The 17,769-nt window shown below is 40.5% G+C and overlaps 1 protein-coding gene across 1 annotated transcript in view; it reads left to right on the top strand.

Moving 5' to 3' along the window:
- The first annotated feature begins 529 nt into the window (after positions 1-529).
- The window catches only part of LOC102216120 (GTPase IMAP family member 8-like), a 31,945-nt gene continuing 14,705 nt past the window's right edge, over positions 530-17,769 (top strand). Inside the window, exons 1-8 of the mRNA XM_013907971.1 lie at positions 530-734; positions 4,665-4,737; positions 7,205-7,261; positions 7,866-8,450; positions 8,534-8,590; positions 9,354-9,500; positions 13,561-14,673; positions 14,777-15,823. Coding sequence (XP_013763425.1) covers positions 4,719-4,737; positions 7,205-7,261; positions 7,866-8,450; positions 8,534-8,590; positions 9,354-9,500; positions 13,561-14,673; positions 14,777-15,823 — 3,025 coding nt within the window. The 5' untranslated portion in view covers positions 530-734; positions 4,665-4,718. The remainder of the gene's footprint in view (positions 735-4,664; positions 4,738-7,204; positions 7,262-7,865; positions 8,451-8,533; positions 8,591-9,353; positions 9,501-13,560; positions 14,674-14,776; positions 15,824-17,769) is intronic.

Here is a 17,769-nt window from a genome sequence, read left to right on the forward strand (position 1 = left end):
ATTAATGATAACGACAAACAAAATTACTTAGATTTATGTAAATCTCACATCAGGAAGATCTGCATTCGATTTCATGGGCTGAAGTAAATAGGCAGAAACATTACTGCTAAACAACCAAAAAAACTCTAAAAAGACTAAAAATGACTTAAAAGGCGAGGAAATGTGGAACATTGTAATTAGTGAATGTTACCAAGGTGCTAACCTTGGTAAGCAAGTACTCTGTAGCCACAAGGAGAGGTGGGATTTCTGTGAAAGTCAAATTAAATGTGAATAGGTTTTGATAGTTATTGTATATAACATCTGTAAACAGTTTTATTTGTAATTTTTTTATAATAAGAAAAGGCTAAAAGGCTTTCATTTTGACAGCCCCTTTGATTTCCATCCCACCCTAAGAAAATTTCTCTAGATCCGCACCTGGATCCAGGATAGTTCTCCTTGCATACGGAGCACCAGCTGGGCTCTCCAAGTCACGGACAGTGTCCCCTCATTCTTGGAGATGAATGAGGAATAATCTGGCTATGGCACTTAGCCACAGGGGGCGCTAGTTGACTCGACTCCATTTGAATGCACACAAAGTAAACTGCACGCTCTGGTTGTGGGGCGAAAAAGCTGAAATCGGAGTAATAAAAAGCGAGGAACGATAACGAGATTCTCCAGATCGCCGACTTGTCCTGTAAACAGCATCGTGTGGTGACGTAAATTTGTTTTGCCATTTTCGCGGTCGTCTCGTGCAGGTAACAAGACTGACGGGTTTAAATCAACCTCACAAATGTCACAGTTGAAATGTTCAGTGTTTATTTGCTGCTTTACCAGTTACGGTAAAAAAACAAAAAAGCATGATTGCAGCGCAAGCTCGTACTTGTCAAGCGTTAATCTTGTTGAGTACTTTAACTTTTCTTGCGGAGAAGGTTAGTGGCGAACACTCAAGGTGAGTAACTCAACATAACATTAAAATATAAAAATAAAAACAAAGGGAGAAACATGCTGATAGCGGATAAACCGATCATTGAACCACACAAGCTTCTTTATTGACCTCACTAACTGAAAATCCATCACTGATTGTACAGCTCGAGTCTGCTCAGATTAAATCGAAAGTTTCTTATTTGTCACAGTAACGACTCTGACTGAGCTGAAACTCACTTCGACTCTACACAAACTGTCATATCACGTAAAAACTGACGCGATTTCAGATACATTAGTGAAATTAAAAAGTATTTTTACTTCAAAAAGTGTTTAAAAGGAAACAAGGACATCACTTCTCAAACAGACGCGATGTCTGCGGTTTAATGTGTGATCTAATGTTCATTTCGTGTTTAAATTGAGTACATTTAAGGTGACACTGTGACACTGACAGCATTTTGAAGGATCAGATCTGAAATTGTAAAGTTTGAGTAAAAAGATTGATTTCCGCCATTTCAGATTCGGGTTTGGCAAAACAGGAAGAAGAGCTTACGTAAAACAAAGCTGCTGGTAAATTTACGCTTTTAACAAGAGATACTCAGTAAAGGCTTGTAAAGATCTACCTAGCTGCGTATAGAATTCAGAAATTATTTATTAGGTCTTTTGTTTCAGAGATTTATTTAGGCCTATTCATTTGTACGAAAAAGCGTCTGTTCCTGTTTGTAGTCGGTGACCACACCCGATTTGGCGTTAGCAGAGTGCAGAGAAGACATTTCAAAAGTAAGGGGGGGTGGGGGTGGAGCAGCAGGCAGTTGTAACACTCAGTTACTCAAAGCAAACAGAAGGTAGATGACTATACTTACTCTGTCCATGTTAATTAAGACGCTCTTTCTGGAAAAGTAGAGTGACTTCATTTGTACAGATATTCTGACGGACAAAACTTTATTTGAGAGAATGTTTGTGGAACTACAGTCCTTTCCTTCTGCTGCGCCGATTTGAGAAAAACGTCATTTAAAGCATACTCAGTTTTATTTGTAAGATATTTGTTAAAAATTAATATAAATAAATTAACTATAGTTACAGCTAGAAGACAAGATTGTAGCATACTTGAGATGTTTTACAGCAAGGAGAGCAGTTATAACAGAATTGTTTGTTTAAGGTAATGACATGGTAGAAAATTGGGATATTTGACCAGAATTAAATGTAAAATCTAATGTAAATACATCTTATATAAAATAGTGCTTTATATGTTTTAAAGTAATATTATCCAATATTGATTAAAGGAATGCCAGTTTGCATGGATTTATGATGACTTATATTATACAGATAACTTCTAGCACTGTCAAAAATGTATATAAATATGGTCTTGGCATAATTTTACTGCATTATTCTGTACAGATCTGTTATATCTGTATATCTGTTAGCTGTATATATGTTAACGCTGCTCAACATCGATTGTTTATCCATCCATCTTCATCCGCTTTATCCAAGGCCGGGTCGCGGGGGCAGCAGCCTAAGCAAAGAGGCCCAGACCTCCCTCTCCCCAGCCACCTCCTCCAGCTTATCCGGGGGAACACCAAGGCGTTCCCAGGCCAGCCGAGAGATATAATCTCTCCAGCGTGTCCTGGGTCTGCCCCGGGGCCTCCTCCCGGTGGGACATGCCCGGAACACCTCACCCAGGAGGCGCCCAGGAGGCATCCTTGTCAGATGCCCAAACCACCTCAGCTGGCTCCTTTCGATGTGGAGCAGCAGCTGCTCTACTCTGAGCCCCTCCCGGATGGCCGAACTTCTCACCCTATCTCTAAGGGAGAGGCCAGCCACCCTTCGGAGGAAGCTCATTTCCACCACTTGTATCTGCGATCTCGTTCTTTCGGTCACTACCCACAGCTCGTGGCCATAGGTGAGGGTAGGGACGTAGATCGGCCGGTAAATTGAAAGCTTCGCTTTTACACTCAGCTCTCTCTTCACCACAACGGACCGGTGCAGCGTCCGGAGCCCATCTGTTGATCTCCGGCTCCCTTCTCCCATCACTCGTAAACAAGACCACGAGATACTTAAACTCCTCCACATGGGGCAGGAACTCGTGCCTGAACCAACAAACTTATTATATTTTACTTTTTTTTTTTTTTTTAACTCATGTTTTTAATCACAACCTGACTATTGTACTGCCCTTTAGGTTGGTGTAAATCAGGTCCCCCTTTCACATCTTCATTGTTGTTGTTTTTATTATCATTAATCTTCTGGTTTTACCAACATTGCTGTGAACTGTGTTTAAGTCAGTGGTACCAAAAAATTATAGTAAAGAGCCCCACCTAGTGGTGAAGCCTGAAAACTGACTGCCTGTGCCACAGTGAGGCCAGCGTCATGAAAGTAAAATGTTCATGATTTTTGATCAGTGGTCATGAGAATTTGCATAATTAAGATTAAGAAACTGCCCTCCCAGCCCATTGTTCCTTCAGTGGGCTGGTTTCAGTCATTATGCAAATGTACTGTTTATAAGGTTGAAACCTGCAGTCAGCTGAGACTGAAGAAGTCACCTGGATTAGTGTTTCTACCACAAAACGCTACGTCCAGATGAACAGAATCAACTTTTGGAGATGTTCATGACGTATTCTAAATGCCATAAAAACATAAAGAAGATGACATATTGAAAGCGTTGTAGAACAAACAATGAAAGACAGCAGCCTGTTTTATTTCTGTCTCTGGTTTTATGAGATCATAGAAGATATTTTTGTTTTTATGTTTCTGTTACGGCCTGAGCTGTATGGAGCAGACTGGACCCAAAATCTCATTTCTGCTGCTTGTGTCCGCGATCTTTCTTTGATTTTTAACCACAGGTGAGGGTAGGGATGTAGATCAGCCGGTAGGTAAACTGAGAGCTTTGCTCTCTTTTTACCACAATGGAGCAGTGCAGTATCTGCATCACTGCAGCTGCAGCACCAGTCAGTGTGTCGATCTCCCGCTCCCTCCTCCCATCACTTGTGAACTAGACCCTGAAATACTTAAACTCCTCCACCTCCTCCTCACCCGATGAAGCCAACAGAAACACATCATCTGACTAGAGACGAGATTCTGAAACCACCAAATCGGAGGCCTTCGAGGCTACGCTTAGAAATTCTGTTCATAAGAATTATACAGAGAATCTGTGACAAATTCCAGCCCTGCAGAGTCCAACATCCATTGTGAACAAGTTCGAATTATTGCTGGCTCTGCGGACCAAGCGCTTGCAACTGTCCTATAAGGATTGATTGGTAAGCAATGGGCCAGACACCCCAAACTCCCGGAGCACGCTGCACAGGACACTCTGTACTTGTTTTCAGAAAAAAATACTCGAGTAGAGTACAAATACCTGAAAATTCTACTGAAGTACAGCAACAAAGCATTTGGTGCTTCCCACGTTTGATTATAGCACCTAAAGTCTGGAACAGCCTTCCTCAGATTGGCTGAATCTTTGTTTGTTAAAATAACTATAGCAAAGTCATTTTTAAAAATGAGCTTTCTCGTAATCTCTCTCCCATTCTTTTTGGCTGTAAATTTTCATCTAATGAGTGCGTATTAGAATGAATGTAAGACTGTTTGTATGTGTCTGTGTGCTGGAAATATTTTAGTTGCAGTAATCCAAGCTGAAGCTTTTGCAACTGTGTTTAAATAATCTGTCAATCGGTAACTCACTTTTGTGTTGTTTTGCTTTGACAAAAAATGTAGTTTTTATAAACCTGACTGATGATGTTTTTGTCTCACCTAAATCTGCATTCTTCATCTAGGTGTTAGAAGCAGCTGTTCTTCAGTTGAATTACTCTGATGTGACAGTTGATATTATGGAAACTGCAACACCTGGTGAGTTAAAGGAGGCTGTAATCATCTAGATCTTTTTTTTTCTCATTCTGGTGGTGAATAGATTAGAATAGCGTTGTATTGTCATTGCAAATTGTGCTCCACACAAACTGTGTATGGAATTAAAAATTTAAATAGGACAGCAAGAGGAAATAACAGATGATATACAAACTACAGAAATATGTACAAAACAGGAAGAAGGCACACATAGAGGACAGGTTGCTTGTAAAGTCCTTTGCAATGTAATGCACTGCATTCATTGTGTAAATAAAATCACACTTGCAATATTTACTAGCCTGCAAAAGCAATCATAACTTTTTTAAAGTGTCATTTCTCTTTTTGTTCATTTCAGCTTTTTGAAGCGGAATCGTAATCTGTGTTCCCTGTTGTGTCAAACACATTTGTTTATGTCGGGTTTTTTGTTTTTTATTTTTCACATTGAGTATTTATTATTATTATTATTATTATTATTATTATTATAAAAATGATAATAATAATAATGGATTGCATTTATATAGCACTTTTCCATGGTAAATGGCCTGTATTTATATAGAGCTTTTCTAGTCCCTAAGGCACCCAAAGCGCTTTACATATCCAGTCATCCACCCATTCACACACACATTCACACACTGGTGGAGGCAGCTACAGTTGTAGCCACAGCTGCCCTGGGGCAGACTGACAGAAGCGAGGCTGCCATATCGCGCCATCGGCCCCTCTGGCCATCACCAGTAGGCGGTAGGTGAAGTGTCTTGCCCAAGGACACAACGACCAGGACAGAGAGAGCAGGGGGATCGAACCGGCGACCTTCCGGTTGCAGATGAGCTGCCCAATCCCCTGAGCCCATTGTGTAGCAAAGTGAGAGTTGACCAGCAGAGATAAGAAAGGAGATGGAAAAGCAATTTAAAATAAAGGATGAGCACAATTGGTCTCCAACTGTTGCATCTGTAATAAAATAAAGTAAGTAAGAGAAAAGACAAACATAGATTGTTGCTGTGCGTATGTGTGTCATGAAACATACTTGATAAAGACTGAAAAGCCGCAACAACACCCCTGGGAGCCAGTAGAAAACACAGGAAGGCCCAGGACGGAGGCGGTCGCACTTTTCTTCCTCTCCCTTATCTTTCCTGCTTGGCTTCTTATGTCTTTTGTATAGACTTGCTTATCTCTAACCCTCAAAGAGTTTCTCAGACTTGTTCTCTGAAACCTAAAGAATTATGGATTTGATCAACTGGTCCTGTAACAGAATTGACACCCTGCTGGGCTTGGGAGAGCCCAATTGTCCTGTGGAGACGTTTGCTGCCGGATACTCGATGGTCGGTTGCGTCGTGTGTCTGGCAACACTCTCAATGGAGGACATTGGAGGACATCTATCAATTTGGAACCACGATAACAGAGTTCTGGCTGACTGGAGTTGGCTCGGTCCCGGCTTATCGAAGTACAAGAAGCAGCTACAGCTGTTCAAAATCCCATAAGGCTGGCCGACATGATGGACCATGGGCAGGGCTGTGAGTACTCAGACTGTGTTTTGAACGCAATATGGAATTAGGGAAGAACAATGGGAATTGAGAGACCTGGTGACCAGTGACGGACATTAGAGCAGCTGTAAAAATTGGATGCAGTTGTTCGCACTAAACCCAAATCATTCATCTTCACTCATGCAGCTATCCCAAAGGCACCAGCTGAAGGCTGCCAAGGTGGAAGCTGACTGGAACAACAAACATTCTCCATGATAACAGGATTGTTGTCGAACTCTTTGTTCCTCCTTCAAGACCATCCGCGTTGATCGAAGATTGTTGACTTTTGCTTAACCGGGTGACGGGACACTTTCTCTCGGTTGACATGAAACACACACACGCACACATACACATGTACACTCACCCCCCCAAACGCCTTCGAAGCTCATGTCTTCTGTGTTGTGAGATATGATGATTCATGTGCAGAGGTGTTTTTTTTCTGTTCTCAAACTGATCTCTCTGTTGGAGCTCAGTCTGGGGGGAGTTCTTTTTTTTCTCCTTATCGTTCCTCATGTTGTGCATTTTCCATGTTATACCTCTCTGACCTGTCTTCCCCATGTGATTTTTGTGTAATGTATGTATGGTCGGAGGGTAAGATGGTGCTGGCACGGCTGGCAGACTTAACCCAATTTCCCTCGGGATGAATAAAGTATTATCAATCAATCAATCACACCTCAGCTGTTAGCCCCCAAAGAGTACTAAAGACCTGCAGAAGGAGCTGAAATTATCAGAACTGGTTATAATAGAAAAATGTGCGTTTTAAAGGAACAAGAGAATAACTCTTTTGGTCTGTGTGACTGCTCTGTCACTCTTGCAGTCATCTGTTATTGCACATGATTTGGATGTTTGTGTTCACTTGCATGTCTGCAGGTCTCTCTTAAAAAGACATGTTAATCTCAATAAGGCTGGAAAAATACAGGATAATGTGACTAAAATGGTGTCTGTATTTCTTTCAGGCACAGATGTGCAGCCGCTGACGCGCAGTTCGAGCTATGAATTCCTGCCACCACACAGTAAGAACTGAGTTTAGAATGTTGAACATACTGTAGTTATGCAGCAAGAGAACTTTATGTATTTTATTTTTATATTTTCGGTTTACTCAGCCTCACCTCTGGTGCCGGGGCCCACGTCTCAATATAAGTACATGTAGACATTGAGGTTCTCGGGAGGGGCCGTGCTGACACAGCTGCTGTCTGGCAGAGAGTCGTTGGTACTATGCCCCTCCCAAGTTTTAAATGCACTTTAGAACAGCACGCAGCAACACCACATATGAGCGAGCAGAGTTAGATATGGGGTCTTCACACCGCTGGTCTCTGTTCACCATCTGGGACTGGGGGCCAGGAGGAGGAGCTGGCCATCTGTTTGTTGGGCTTCCCTGCTGCTGCAGGACCAGGGGCGGTCTGCTTGTTTCCACCCTAGAGTAAAGGGAACCATCTCCTGGGTCTGGGGGTGGATTGCCTTTTGTAGTAAGAAAAATACAAAGCTAAAAATCTCAGTCCAACGCCCAGATTGTGCATTATCTAATGTTTAATAATCAATAATATCTCATCTGTGGTCACTTTCCTCAATTACATGTACAGCATATAAATTGACATGTGTTTTATTTTGCCATTTCAGTGTCTGAGCTGAGGGTTATTCTGCTGGGGGGCAGATGGCGTGACAGAAAATCACTGGGAGACTTAATACTGGGCGAGGATGTGTTAAGTCAATCTGACTATTACCATCTCGGAATGAGTGGAACAGTGGAAGGCAAGAAAATTGGTGTTATCAACACTACAGATCTGGTCTTTCCTAAAATGGACCAACTGACAGCATTTGTACAAAACTGTGCAAAAAACTCAGATCCTGGACCTCATGTGTTCCTGTTAGTTCTACAACCTGAAGACTTCAATGAACAACAAAAACAGATACTCTGCAAAGTCCTTGAAAACTACAGCGAACGATCATTTGATCATTCATTGATAGTCATATTAACACCAAAAGAGGAAAGCTCAACCTGGGTGGACAGTTGTATGCAAACTGAACCAATAAAAAGCCTGATCAAGAAATGTAGGTATAGATACTTATGGCAGAGCAACCTTGGGAGTAGAGAGCTATTAACACGTCTGGGTCAAATTGTAAAGGAGCACAATGGAGAGCATGTTATCCATGAACCATTTCAAGAAACAACACAGACTTTGCCAGGAAATCTTAAAAAAACTTGTAAGTGGATAAAGAAAAAAAAATCTTCACTCAAGATCACCTTTTATTGAACAGAAATAATGAGCTGTAAATTACTTTCACAGGGACTCATGGACTGGCTTCAAGATTCCCTCTCTTCGGGAAAATCTCCTCTCATCAGAGTAAGTAAATGCAACTGAGATGATATATACATATACAGCAGGTAAAATAAGCATTGAACATGTCACCACATTTCTTAGTAAATACATTTCTAAAGGTGCTATGTACACCGAATTGGCAGGAACCCATCCAATTCAAGAGCATTGTCATTCCCAACACATAACATACTGACGATTTATCAGGGCCTGAGACGCTCCGGACTGTCAAGACACGCTTAGAGCCGAGGCTCCAGCCATCCATTCCAGCCCCAACCATAACCTTAACCCTATCACATAGTGTTTTTCAGAGTGATTCATGATCAGGACGTGAAACACATTTACATGTATAGATTAATTCCAGCTGGCTCTCATGCCTCCAAACGCAAAATATACAGATGATTGGTCACATAGCATTGGTATGTTACATGTTGGGATGAGAATGTGTTTCCAATTCACACACGCAAAGAAATCAAAACATAGATGTCTATAAATTAATGTATATGTAATATTATGAAATGACACGAAGGAAATGTGCAAGACAGGGAGGTGCAAAAGGGCAGTGGAAGTCAAGACAACAGCTGAAATCTATCAGTAATTAGGAAGCACTCTGGCCACTTAATATTATCTGACCAAATGATGACCTGTAAAAAGGTGTGTCATCACCAAGGTGTCACACAAGAAACGCCTCATAATGGGTAAAACCAATGAGCTCTGTCAAGACCAAAACTTTATTCTTGCAAAACATACTGATGGCACTGGTTACAGAAGATTTTCTAAACTTCTGAAGGTTCCAGCCAGCACCATTTGGGCCTGCAAGTGGAAAGAACATCATCATCAACATCCGCACAAGATTTCGGACAGAGGGAAAAGAATTATATGAGGAGTTGTCCAGGAGCCAGCGACCCCTTGCTACAGAAAGACCCGGAATCAACAGGTACAATTTTTTAAAAGAAAACAAGCTGTCATCACCAACAACACACATCATTTAACACTGAATTCAGTGTTAAATGATGTGTGTTCAATACTTTTTCCATTTCTGTAAGCACGCAGCAGCTATAAATAGATTTACACAAAATGATGACAACAACCTGAACTGTTTATCAGACACTAGTTCAGACAGATGAGCTACTTACCAAAGACAGCCATATCCACATATCCTGTCCACTACACAGACGGTCTGCTCAGAGAACCTGTAATATTATCTGAATGAACTATAACAGTGGAGCCTGAACCCACAGTGAGTGGAGCTCTGCAGTCAGATATGTACAGCTGTATTTTACTGAGTGATGCACACTTACTGGCAGCAACATAAGCATGCTTTATATTTGTTCATTATTTGTAAAATTAAATTTACTCAGTCAAACGAACACTGCGGCATGACTGAGAGTTAAACTGTCTAAATTCTTTCATCTTTAATAAAATGATCAGCGTTGCTGCTTTACCAGGTGTAACTATGAAGTTTAACATCCAGGCATCCATGAAAACAGGATTTATTACATTTAACGGAGTTAGAAGTTAGCAGGAAGTTAGCAGGAAGTTAGCTCGCTAGCTTCCACCTAAACATGATATAGCATGTTCTGACTGAGAGATTAATGAAAGAATTCAGACGTACAGCTCTGCTATCACTTCCAACATAAATGAAGACAGGAAACTAAACAGCAGTGATGTTTTGTTAGGGAAAATATTCTAAAACACTTCTTCAGTAAAGACTCAGAGAAGAGAAACACACAGAGTTCTTGCTAGCAAGGGCAGTCTCAGAGACTCGCACTAAGAAACTGCCCCAATCTTTATTTATACTTCAGTAGGGGTGTGTGTGTGTGTGTGTCTCCTGCTGATCAAAGGGTCATATAACATGAAAGCACAAAAGGTACATCCTTGGTCATAAAGAGGGTAGTCTCCCCCACCCTAGATGGCACGGTGAGGAAGTCCAGCAGTTAAAGCACTTAGACTAAAACAGACATAGCTACGTTAAAACAATAAAACAAGGTACGACCTCTCCCATGCTCCCAGGATGTGGGGGTGAACCAAGCCTGCTAAAAATCACACATCCTGTCACTACCAAATAACTACAAACAGCATCCTACCATAAGCAAACTTATATCACTAAAAGATTATACTGACTACTAAATACAATTTTCCATTGACACGTTTGTAGGGTTACTGAAGTTGGGCTAGCTGCTATATATAGAGACCATGATCATAGCTCCTCCTGATCTATATTCTAAAATCAGTCCGGTTCTTGCCCCTTTCTGTTCTTCTGCTGAGCCAAATATTCGAAATCTTGGAGTAATATTTGACTCTTCTTTGGGCCTTGACTCACACGTAAAATCTCTGTCTCGTTCCTGTTTCTTTCATTTAAGGAATATGTCTAAACTGCGACTTACCGAATTTCCCAGAGGAACCCACCCGAGGGATTAATAAAGTTTTATCTTATCTTATATGGCCTCCTCAGCTGAACTGGAAAAAATTGTCCATGCATTTGTGTCATCGCATTTAGATTATTGTAATTCCCTGTTTACCAGCTTGGATAAATCATCTCTTTCTCGCCTCCAAGCTATACAAAATGCAGCAGCCAGGCTACTAACTCGCTCTACCCAGCGAGCTCACATCACTCCTATTTTATGTTCTTTACATTGGCTCACAATAGATTTTAGAATTCGTTTTAAAATTATTGTTTTAACGTACAGAGCACTAAATGGCCCCAGATTATTTATCCAAGCTTCTCACAAAATACACTGCTGCTCGCCGTCTCCGCTCACAGACTCAGAGTTTGTTGGTTGCTCCCCGAACACGACTGAAGATGAAAGGGGGCGGAGCCTTTCAGTCTGTGGCACCAAGGCTGTGGAACAGTCTACCTCTACAACTACGTTTGGCTGACTCTGTGGAATCCTTTAAAAAACAGTTAAAAACTTTACTGTTTAAACAAGCTTTCTGTTGACCAATGTTTTTTACATTCTTATATTTTAATTTACATTTAAACTCCATATTGTGTATATTGTGCATTTTGCTATTTATCGTACTGTTTATTTTAATCTCCGTGTGCAGCGCTTTGTGACTGTCTATGAAAAGCGCTTAATAAATAAACTTTACTTACTTATATAATGATGTGCTACGTGATCGCTAGCGAAACAGCTATGTTAGCATAGCATAAACACAGTAAAGCTGGAGGATGAACGCTAACTTTTCTTCCGCTCGATAAAAGTTAATGTGAAGGTTCCTGATGGTTAGAGACAAATGCAATCGCATAGCAGGATGCTGTGAACGGACCAAACTTCAGTCAGGAGAACACCCTGATAACGACTGTGTTGAGTCTGTTCCTTCCCATTCGATGCAAGGCCACCTGGGTTGGCTGGAAGACTGTTTACTGAGCCTAGCAGGGCGAAAGACACTGTCTCAGCTGAACTCTGGACACACACACACACACACTGATATGCACACACTCATCCCCCCTCCCTTTCCAAACGCCTTCGACGCTTATTCCCTTATGATGCTGCACCATTTACCCCCCCTTTTGCTTGTCATGTGTTTCTTTGGTGTATTAAGAGTTTTTTCATGTGCAGAGGTGTTTTTTCTGTTCTCAAACTGATCTCCCTGTTGGAGCTCAGTCTGGGGGGAGTTATTTTTTCTCCTCATCTTTCCTCATGTGGTGCATTTTCCATTGTTATACCTCTCTGACCTGTCTTCCCCATGTGATGTTTGTGTAATGTATGTATGGTCGGAGGGTAAGATGGCACCGCCATTGCGTGCAATAGGTCGGCAGCCTTATGAAATTTCCCCTTGTGGGACTAATAAAGGTATATCAAATCAAATCAAACTGAGATAATTCATCCACAATATGAGGTTAGTTATTAATATACTGCAACAACGTGAGAATAGAGCAGCTGCAGAGAATTCAACATTAATGAATCAATGGTAGAGAAGTGGACGCAAAGTAAAGTCCAGATAAGTTTGACTTATCTGACTGTTTTGTTTCGCTTAATGCTTAATCCGGTGCACCTTATGGTCCGAAAAATACAGTTGGTTTTTTTTTTTCAATAATGGTGCGTGTTGCTCATTATTTCTAAAATTAAAATGGGTATGTGGTATTGTATAACAGATTAATTGGACAGTAGTACATGACCTTCAGAACCTTTTTTTGAATCCTCCAGTTTCAAAGATTTTTTTCAGCAGTAAAGTAATCCAGTGACAGTTGTCAGTATTTCCACAGTTACACAGCAAACAATAACTCCTGATAAATAATTTGGCAAACTTTATTTTCCAAATTGTAAACAAATATGCTGTGGCAGCAACATGAGGGCTACTTTAATCTGTAACTCTGTTTAAGGCAGGAATCTGAATTGTCCATATAATTGACCAATTGCATTAGGTCTTCTATTCTTTTGGACCATGCCCTCGAAACTGTCAAAAGCCAGCTGATTGAACCAAGTAGGATTCAGCTTTGAGCAGACACAGCGCATAAAACTGACACTCATATTTACTTACCTCTCTCTCTCATAAGCTGCTAACAGGCTGCATTTATTAAAAGTATAGTTATTATTTAAGGAGGCTGAAGAGGAGCAAAACATGTGACACAATGACCAGAAAAGTGCCGGAGGGGCAGATGACAAAGATGAAGAGCTAAGCTAATAGCTACGCAAGACTGTGGAACGATCTGCCTTTAGAGATTAGACAGGCTTCTTCTCTGCCTGATTTTAGATTACACAATAATTACACAAGCTACACAGGTTAAACTATGCAAAAAAATCAGTGTGGTTAGCAATAGGAACAGAAGGTTATACATACTGCAATGACCAAATAAGAAGCCACAAACAGATAAGCCTAAAATTCGCTTTGTTTGTCATCAGTTTCTCATTATTATAACGACTGTACCAAAACTGAACAAATTGAAAGGGTAGACAATATTTTCTGTAGTGTGTGTGTGTGTGAAGGTACAAATACATCACACCTGATTTAACCATGTGCTTGTAACATTGCATTTCTCTCTGTTGTATCAGTGTCTGCATTCAGGATTGTGCTGCTGGGCAAAAGTGAAGATAAGAAGACAAAACTTGGTAACTTCATCATTGGGTACCAAGGATTTCACTGCCAAAAACAATCACCCATCACGCACTGTGTGGCCTCCTGTGGAGAGTGGAGAGGAAAACTACTGACAGTGGTCAAAACTCCAGACATGTTCAGTCTGTCTGAGGAGGACATGAGAAGAGAAGTGAACAGCTGTGTGAGTCTCTGTCATCCTGGACCAAATGTTCTGCTGCTGTTGGTGAAACCATCAAAACTCAGTGAGGAGAAGAGAAAAACTCTGAAGTTCATCCTGAGCCTGTTTGGTCACAATGCCTTTAAACACTCGATGGTCGTCATCACACATGAGAATGAAATGAGTTCCTCTGTGAATGAAGTCCTCAGAGAATGTGGAGGAAGGTACTACAACATGTCTGAAGATAACTATGGATCGTTAATGCAGAAGATTCAGGAAATGACAAATCAATGCAATCACAGCATCAAACCATCTTTAAACCTGGTTCTGTGTGGGAGGAGAGGAGCAGGGAAGACGTCAGCAGCCAAGGCCATTTTAGGTCAGACTGAGCTTCATTCAGCCTCCAACTCATCAGAGTGTGTTAAACATCAGGGAGAGGTGTGTGGACGTTGGGTTTCCCTGGTGGAGCTGCCTGCCTTGTATGGAAAACCTCAGGAAGCAGTGATGGAGGAATCACTCAGGTGTATCTCCCTCTGTGATCCTGAGGGTGTCCATGCCTTCATCCTGGTCCTACCTGTGGCTCCCCTCACTGATGAAGACAAGGGAGAATTAAAGACCATCCAGAACACATTCAGCTCTCGAGTCAATGACTTCACCATGATTCTGTTCACTGTGGACTCAGATCCTACAGATCCACCTGTTGGTAACTTTGTAAGCAAAGACCCAAATATCCAGGAGGTCTGTCAACGTTATGGACAAAGGCCTGTTATTGTTAACATCAAGGATAAAGAGCAGATCCACAAGTTGTTGGACACTGTGGAGCAGATGAGATGTACAAACAAACCATGCTGCTACACAGCTGTAACATTTGCTCGAGCCCAGATTGATCTGATACCTAAAAATATGGTCACTCGTAAGTAATTTAATGTTTTTTTAATCATTAATCATGTTCGACATTATATTCTTACATCTACTTTATAAACTGTTCACATTTTAAGAAAATCATGTGTTTACAGGTGATGAAGAGAAGCAGAACACGGAGCCTCTCAGGATTGTGCTGATAGGAAAGACCGGCAATGGAAAGAGCTCATCAGGAAACACCATCCTAGGAAAGGAAGTGTTTACAGAAATGCCAAGTCAAATATCAGTCACCAAACAGTGTCAGAAAGCACAGAGTGAGGTGGACGGTCGTCCTGTTGTTGTGGTCGACACTCCTGGTCTGTTTGACACAACTCTGTCACACGAAGAAGTTCATGAGGAGATGGTGAAATGTGTCAGTCTTCTGGCTCCAGGACCACATGTCTTCCTGCTGGTGTTAAAAATTGGTCGTCTCACACCAGAGGAGAAGGAGACATTAAAACTCATAAAGGAAGGTTTTGGGCCGAATTCAGAAAAGTTCACCATCATTCTTTTCACTGAAGGAGATAAGCTTAAAAAAATGTCTATTAAACATTATATTGAAAGTGGATGTGATGATTCCTTTAAGAAGCTGATTGCTGACTGTGGAGGAAGATACCATGTGTTCAATAATGAAGACAAAGAGAACCGCCAACAAGTGACTGAGCTGATGACAAATATTGACACCATGATGAAGGAAAATGGAGGAAACTGCTTCACCAATGAGATGCTGGAAGAAGCTGAAGCAGCGATAAAGAAGGAAATGAAGAGAATCCTGAAGGAGAAGGAAGAAGAGATGAAGAGAGAGAGAGAGGAGCTAGAAAGAAAACATGAGGAAGAAATGAAAGCAATGACAAAAAGAATGGAAGAAGAGAAGAAAAAACTTCAGCAGGAAAGAGACCAGAAACTCAAGGAGATGGAGGAATATCTAAATAAGGAGCGTGAAGAGAGGAAGAAAGAACAGGAAGTGAGAGAAAAAGAGAACAGGAAACGGGAAGAGGAGAAAGAAAAACGTAGGCAGGATTTTAAAAGGCAGCTTGAAATATTGGACAAACAAATTCAGTCAGAAAAAGAAGAAAAGAAAAGGATTGACAAAAAGCTGGACGAGAGCAGAGAAGAGATGAAAAGAAAACAAGAAGCCTGGGAGAAAGAACGAAGAGAAGAAAGAGAGAAACGAAGACAAGAGGAAAAACAGAGACGACAGGAGGAGGGAAAACGACTGAAAGAAGAGAAAGAAAAAATGCAGCAGGAAGCAGAGCTGAAAATCAAAGAGATGGAGGATAATATGAAAAAGGAGTGTGAAGAGAGAAAGAAAGAACAGGAAATGAGAGAAGAAGAGAAGAGGAAACGGGAAGAGGAGGAAGAAAGACGTAGGCAGGAGTTTAAAATGCAACTTGAAATGTTGGACAAACAAATTCAGTCCGAAAAAGAGGAAAAGAAAAATGTGGAGAGAAAGCTGGAAGAGAGCAGAGAGATAAGAAGGAAACAGGAGCAGTGGGAGAGAGAACAAAGAGAAGAAAGAGAGAAACGAGAACAAGAGGAAAAACAGAGACGACAAGAGGAGGAAAAACGACTGAAAGAAGAGAAGGAAAAAATACAGCAGGAAAGAGACCAGAAACTGAAGGAGATGAAGGAATATCTAAATAAGGAGCATGAAGAGAGAAAGAAAGAACAGGAAATGAGAGAAAAAGAGAACAGGAAACGGGAAGAGGAGGAAGAAAGACGTAGGCAGGATTTTAAAATGCAACTTGAAAAATCAGACAAACAAATTCAGACAGAAAAAGAGGAAAAGAAAAATGTGGAGAGAAAGCTGGAAGAGACCAGAGAAGAGATGAGGAGACAACAAGAAAAACAAGAAGCCTGGGAGAAAGAACGAAGAGAAGAAAGAGAGAAACGAGAACAAGAAGATGAACAGAGACGACAAGAAGCAAAAGAACTTGAAGAAAAGTACAAACAGGAAAAAGAAAGTTATGAAAACAAAAGAAAAGAAGAAGATGAGAGCAGGAGAGAAAAGGAGAAGAACGAACGAAAAGACCTGGAGGACAAACATAAAACAGAAGAGGGGAATCTGAAGAAAAAATATGAAGAAGAAGCCAGAAAGAAAGCTGAAGAGTTCAATGAATTCAAGGAAAAATACAGTCGTATGGAGCAAAATTATGAGAACCAACTGAAAGACAAAGATGAGAAGTATGACCTGTTGAAGGCAATGAAAAGCAAAAAGCACCAAGAAATCAGTGATGTTGTGAAAAAAATCTCAAAAAGAAGACACAATCTGAGAGAAATCAGCGAATTACTGGAAAATCAGGAAAAGACAATGGAGAATGTAAAAGATGAAAAGGAAAAGAAAGCTCTGCAGGAAGAGCATGAAAAAGAATTAAGTGAGCTGATAGAGAAACTTCGGAATGAAGTTGATTCAGAAAAGAGAAAAGACTGGTGGAATGCATTCAAGAATTTTTTTTCATTCTAACAGCACAAAATCACAGCTGTTTGCAGTTTATGTGATTTATCACAGTGAAGGTTCATCAACATGTGAAAATGATTACACTAAAATCGTAACTTGAATGTATCAATTATTAGTTGCTGATTATTTTTTGCCAGAGAGCCCATAATTGTCTTAATTGGAAGACACATCTTTGTTTTTCTTTTTTCATTTTGTCACTGCTTTTTCTACATGACTCATCAACAAAATGCTGTCTGAAACACAATCTGACTATAATTGTATAAACATCCACATTATCATATTAGTAGGTTATCATGATCACTTTCTAATTTTCATTCTAATTGAAGTTATTTTGAGACAAATTTAGAATTTATGTCCTTCAAACTAAAATAAATAAACTGCATGTCTTTGCTGTTTCCTTATACCATGATTAGAATCACCCCTAATATCCCATTATATCAGGGCACAATTGAACACTTTTGCTTTCTACAATTTTCTGTTTTATCGCTCTTTTTTCTTCTTAAAAAAACTAAGTAGGCACAAGGGGCTGTGATATTATTCTGTTATCATATGTTACCTTATATATGTAATCAAAGTAGTTGAATTATGATAACAGCTGTAGGACATATATTATCCTTTAGTTTAGATGGTGTGCTGTGTATGTAGTTTAGT

The sequence above is a fragment of the Pundamilia nyererei genome, unplaced genomic scaffold (assembly GCF_000239375.1).
Source record: "Pundamilia nyererei isolate P.nyererei 1_Seehausen unplaced genomic scaffold, PunNye1.0 scaffold00674, whole genome shotgun sequence".
NCBI lineage: Eukaryota > Metazoa > Chordata > Actinopteri > Cichliformes > Cichlidae > Pundamilia > Pundamilia nyererei.